This window comes from Pecten maximus, chromosome 14, assembly GCF_902652985.1.
Source record: "Pecten maximus chromosome 14, xPecMax1.1, whole genome shotgun sequence".
Classification (NCBI taxonomy): domain Eukaryota; kingdom Metazoa; phylum Mollusca; class Bivalvia; order Pectinida; family Pectinidae; genus Pecten; species Pecten maximus.
Genome location: NC_047028.1, coordinates 19,026,910 through 19,032,798, shown reverse-complemented (window position 1 = coordinate 19,032,798; position 5,889 = coordinate 19,026,910). Strand labels below are relative to the sequence as shown.

General features: G+C 34.7%; 1 protein-coding gene across 1 annotated transcript; it reads left to right on the top strand.

The window, feature by feature from the left end:
• The first annotated feature begins 773 nt into the window (after positions 1 to 773).
• On the top strand, positions 774 to 5,585 carry LOC117341789 (chaoptin-like). Its single transcript, XM_033903652.1, has one exon. The coding sequence runs from the start codon at positions 774 to 776 to the stop codon at positions 2,565 to 2,567; it is 1,794 nt and encodes a 597-aa protein (XP_033759543.1). The 3' UTR covers positions 2,568 to 5,585.
• The last annotated feature ends 304 nt before the right edge of the window (positions 5,586 to 5,889 follow it).

Below are 5,889 nucleotides of genomic sequence, written 5' to 3'. Positions count from 1 at the left end.
GATATCTTTTAAGACCAGTTTAGTGTAAGGAAACGTTTTAATCTGAGTGTAAGGATATATTTTGAAATCAATATAATTCACACTCACACAATCACAGTCCTCGCTTTAACTTAAACCTTGTATATTAAAACCGCGCATCTCAAAATTTATGGATTACAGCTTGAATTGATAAGTTGTTCTTGGTTCCCTTCACGTTTCCCTCTTTCTATTGTAAAATCATCAAATCCAGTAACCAAATTCCTTACTGCATTTGATGTCTGTTCGGGCATCATAGGACGAGGACTGAAAAGTTCACATTGAAAAAGATACGTTATGAATTTTGATAAACAAATGTACATGTAATATGCTATATACATATTTGTCGAAATATGAACTTCCAACAGTTTTAGTGAACCATCGTTAACAAAAGTCATCTGTACTGTTTATCATAAATTACCAAGGATGGTCGGGTGACAGAGTGTTGACACACTTGCCTTCCACTTAGGTAGCCTGGGTTCGATTCCCCGATCGGACATGGAAAGGTATGGGGTCACCTGCCCGACCACGTGGGGTTTTCTCGGGTACTCCGGTTTCCTCCCACAGTATGATCCCTCGGGTGCTTCCATCCGGGTCAACAAGAGTGGTTAATATCAGTTTATATAACTTGTTTTGCAATTGTTTATAACATATGACGTTTTATAATACCAAGCTCTACCGAACATTAGTATCTGTATTTATGTAATTTTGAGGGTTATCATTTAAGATCCCATTCTTTTTCTTTTCCAGGTCCTGGGATGGCGAGGCGAAACAGAGTGACGTGCTGGGTTATACTGATCCTCCGCTTGGTGGAGCTGTATGCAACTTCCTGTCCGGAGGTTGCGCATTGCATATGTATACTTGCTGAAGGAAGTCAGAATGATACTTTAATAGTGGCTAAACTCGACTGCAGTAACAGGCGCCTAACGCATATTCCAAATTTGGAAGAATTCAAGAACACAAAAATTGTAAAATTAATTCTCTCTAACAATTCTTTCCAAAGTGTGAGTCTAAATAAATCTATGTTTCGCGGATTACGGATAGAAGAGTTAGATTTGAGTCACAACCGGTTCGCACTGATCCGAGACGATGTGTTTAGACCCATACGTGCAACACTCCGCGTTCTCGTGATGGACGACATTAATCTTAGATTCAACAATATAAACTTTCTGAAGAGGATGATGAAACTAGAACGACTTTCCATGAGACACAACGTCCAGAGCAGTCCCGTGAGGCTGAACGGTGGAAGGTTCCCGACGTCAAATTTATTACATCTTGATTTAAGCCATAACAATTTCACTAAAATATCTGATAATGCTTTCGCGCACTTACGAGGGACATTGCAAATTCTCAACTTAGAAAATGTTGGACTGGATTTTAGTCATTTAAGCTTCTTAATTAACATGACAAGATTGCATAGTCTTTATTTGGGCGGTAATGGTAACTATCCCTTGCACCTCGATGGCGAGCCGTTTTTTGGTTTAAATTTAAGATCGTTAAAATATTTAGGTTTAAATAAATGTGAAATGGCATTGGCAAAAGAAAACATATTTGAGGGCCTTGAAAATTTGACACATTTGGATCTGTCGGGAAACATGCTTCACGTTATTCCATCCGCAATTTTGAAACTGACAAGTTTGGTTAGTATAAATCTTTCACAGAATACAAAACTTGATCACATCCAAGACAGGGCATTCGTAATGCTTTCAAATCTCAGAGAAATTGATCTTCGGGGGACAGATCTTAGAATAATTGCAGCTAAAGCATTTTCCGGACTCGAAGAGACGCTTGAAAGTCTGCTTATTTCAAATGCTCGACTCCCGGGGGGTTATTTTTGGATCATGGCATTACGGCCACTTAGGACGTTGAAAATTTTGGATTTTTCTTACAACAAAATAAGTCATATTTCTAACGACACGTTTGGATCACTACAATCTTTGCAGGTATTAGATATGAGTGGAAATCCGTTAGTAGATTTCACGGATAATATGTTCGAAGGGATCGAACTTACCCTAAAGAAGCTCATTATTCGAGACATGCGCCTTAGACGTCTCCCAACAGACGCTCTGATGACTTTAAGACACCTAGACCTACTAGACGCATCAGACAATAACTTCGAAACACTTTCTGGTCATTTCTTCTCGGGGCTAAGAGCAGGAAAACTAGTAATGAAAAATTCGCACATAATGTCGATATCGCCCGGAGCTTTTTATGGGCTTAAGGGACCTTTGTCAATTATTATGGACGGGAATAACATTTCTGATTTATCATTCTTGCACGACGTCAGTCCACACTTAATCAGTAGTCTGTCCATTCTGGACAATCCGCTCAAGTGTGATTGTACTGTTTTAGGGATTGTTCACTTCAAAATAGCTGGAGTGGTCCATGGGACATGCGTAACCGACGATAATCAGAGGAGGAATCTGCAGCAATTATCGACGGATGACTGGTTTCTAGAGATATGCGGCTACAGCAGTGGGAGTCAGTCTTCGGCCCATTATAACTTAGTTTTATCCATGCTGTGTGTACTTTTTCTTCTGTCTTACAGCTGATGGCTATTACTATTATATATATATATATATACATATATATTTATTTACCGTGTGAATATTTTTATGACGGATTTATTTACCCCTTTTGCATATTTCATTTCATTCCACAAAGATTTTATTGAATGAAATCAATGGTATCTCTTATATAAGCCCTCCCCCTTTGGGAAGAACATACCACCTTCATTATCATAATCTAGTGTAGTCACATCATATAGATCCAAAGTTTTAAAGTTGTATTTCACGACCTTATTTTGTAATATAGATACATGTACAACAATATTTAGTAGCTATTTCATTGGCTGATAACTGACATAACTACGCTGCTATTGGCTGACTACAAATGTCCAATCAGGATGAACATGCAGATCGCCAAAAAGACTTCTAGATTTTATCAACTGATGTACTTATTCTTATCACGGTGAAAATGCGTGTGTCTTATAATATGATGGATGTACTTATGTTAACATTGAACTGCATGCAAGTGGCATAAGAAGTCAAGAAACATTTTCAACTTTATTCATGATGACGTCATAATAATGATAATATAAACAATTGTGATATTGCGTGTGTTTATAGATGTAGATGATGCATGATATGGTATGGATATTATAATCGTAGATTTGATTGCCTGACATAGACTGTTTACTCTCCGTTTAGCTTCGCTACGAAAATAAAATATAGAAGTAGCATTTGAATTTGAAACTATTTCAAATGCGTTTACCATGCTTAATGCATTTTAAACAATACTGACGCTTCATCTTACAAGTGTTACCATTGTAAACGAGAGTAAATTTCGAGTCTGAGATCAAATTAAATATTTGATGATTGACTATACCAATCAGAGCTCGTTTGGTCAAGATTCCGACCAAGATGGTGGCCCTGGCCTGTCTAGCTATTAATGAGCGCCACCTAACGGAGAGAAATGGTACTAAGGCATGTAATCCAGTCTAACTCTTAACGTTCAAAAGGTATGAACGTTCACCTTTTATATCATATTGACATTATGCCTTCTAGGATTTCATGTTAAATATGCATGCAACCAAATTGTGTTCATGGATGATTAAATGTAAAAAAAAAAAAAAAAAGAGTAAATAGTCGTAAATAATTTATTGATATATAAGTACCTTTTAATGTATATAACACAAAGTAGTACCAACGTCATTTCCGGTACAGACTAACGCTAGAGGTGAGTCGGGAAACGTTAAAGTACAATTGATGTCATGGTATTCATACCCTTATGAATACGATCAATTCTGATATTTTGTATTACGGTGAAAGAACATTTGCTCAACATCAAGTCGTGTTTTTATCATTTTACATATTAATATTTGATGTCAGTTCCTAGCGGAATGTTTTGTTATTCACATAATTATATCATATCTAGATACATATAAAAACGTCAATAACAGTTATTTTAATTTATCGAACTGGTATTAATAGATTACAAGTATAACACTAAGCACGACTTAACTACTAATACAAGCATGTACTGTCATCTGTAAGTTCCTAAGTACTTAACAACAAAGATTCACTAATTATCATTTTTTGTTTTAGTCTAAATCTTATTTATTCATAGTTAAACATTTATTTTCGTCTGATCACTTCATATAATTCTTTGTCTATTGATAGTCAATACCGATATTGTCGATCTACAAATTCTCAAAATATTTGCAATATTATGTCTTTTTAGAAATTTTGTTAATTTGAGAAACTGTGTTCACAGAGTTACATAATTTCAAAAGAGATCATTCATAGAGTGAATTTTTTGGTACATCCTTAAAAATAAAATCATGAAAAAAAATCCCTAAAAAAATCCATCAAACTTCATCGGAATGGGTCATTTTCATAAAAGTCAAAAGAGCGTGTATAATTTTTATAGTTGGCAGTGTATTTGTGAAAATTTCCTATGTAAACATACTTTCGGAAAGTCCGGGAATTTTTAGTCCCGAACCCATCTTTTCTTTTTATAGAGAACAAAACAAAAACAAAAAAATAGATGTGAAGCTTACATATGCCACTTCATAATGAATATACCAATTAGTGTACACATATTATTATCATTATTATTATTTTCTGCATATCACAATACAGGATTCACCTGCTTAACAAAAAAATCACCCATGGCAGGCTATCCTACTGTGGTCTACAAATGTTAATTGTTCACTATACGCTATCTTTAATACCACGTGATGTAAATTTTGTATAAAGTTATGCTAAGACACAAACAATATGTATTCTGATACACAATGGCGAAACAAACAATGAATACGTATGTGTATAATAAAAAAATCTTTAAGCATACTAAGAACTCTACTCCTCTCGAGTTAGAATTATATAATTTTAATTTATATTTTATAACACGTGTTAGTTCTAGATATCACTCTCGTTAGATTGATTAGTGGTTCTGTGTAGCGATATCTATTTTTCTTGGTAAACTAGAGTTTTTGTCGTTTCCTCTTGTAAACATGTAAACATGTTTAACAAAATTATGTGAATTGTATTTGTTTTTCAATTTCATAGTTGTTGTGGTAGGACTCAGAATACACCGCATTTGTATTCCGAACGAGGGGAGATCACTCCCACTAATTATCAAAACAATTTTGTTTATCTTGGATACTCAAGTGATCCGTTCACTTTGTCTCCCTGCTCGAGCGAATGTGACGTGTCCCAGATGTACATTTTAATAAAGGAGAGAATCAGAGGGATTTACATGACATTTTATTTAGATCCATTGAGTTTTCCTAAAATAAAATGTGACAAGAATTTCTCGAGGTTCTAGACTCCTATTTTATTTCTTTACATTTTGAAAATTGTCCTTGATTTTACGTTACTAACAGAGGTTATACATTGTTGTTTGATAATGTTCTGGACAGAGAACAGCTGCCTATTAGCAGAAGTTATAACATTATCGGGCCAGTGAGAGAGAAACATGAAGATCGTGATCCAATATTAAGTTATGAGAAGGGATATGAGGTTTTGTGTGCTTTATAGGACAATAAAGTTGTACGAAAAGGTTCATATATATGTCATTTTAATCTATGCTGCATGAATTGTCTTTGCTTTTTTTTTTTTTTTTTTTTTGACTTATATTTTTTTAATCGAAGAATGACTTTTACTGTAAAGTGTGGTTTAAGAATTGTGTTATCGAAATTGATATCGTATTTTTATTTATTGTAGGGAGATATGACGATTTGTTAGCCAAACCATGGGAAAAAATTACTTGTCAACGGTTAACAAATCTCCATATCTCCCTACAACCAGGCAAGTAATTGTTTAGTTTACCGAAATACAGAACCAACAAAGACTACAGTGGGATACGATC

Coding starts and splice junctions, on each gene's coding strand:
- LOC117341789 (XM_033903652.1), top strand. CDS start 774: ATGGCGAGGCGAAACAGAGTGACGTGCTGGGTTATACTGATCCTCCGC.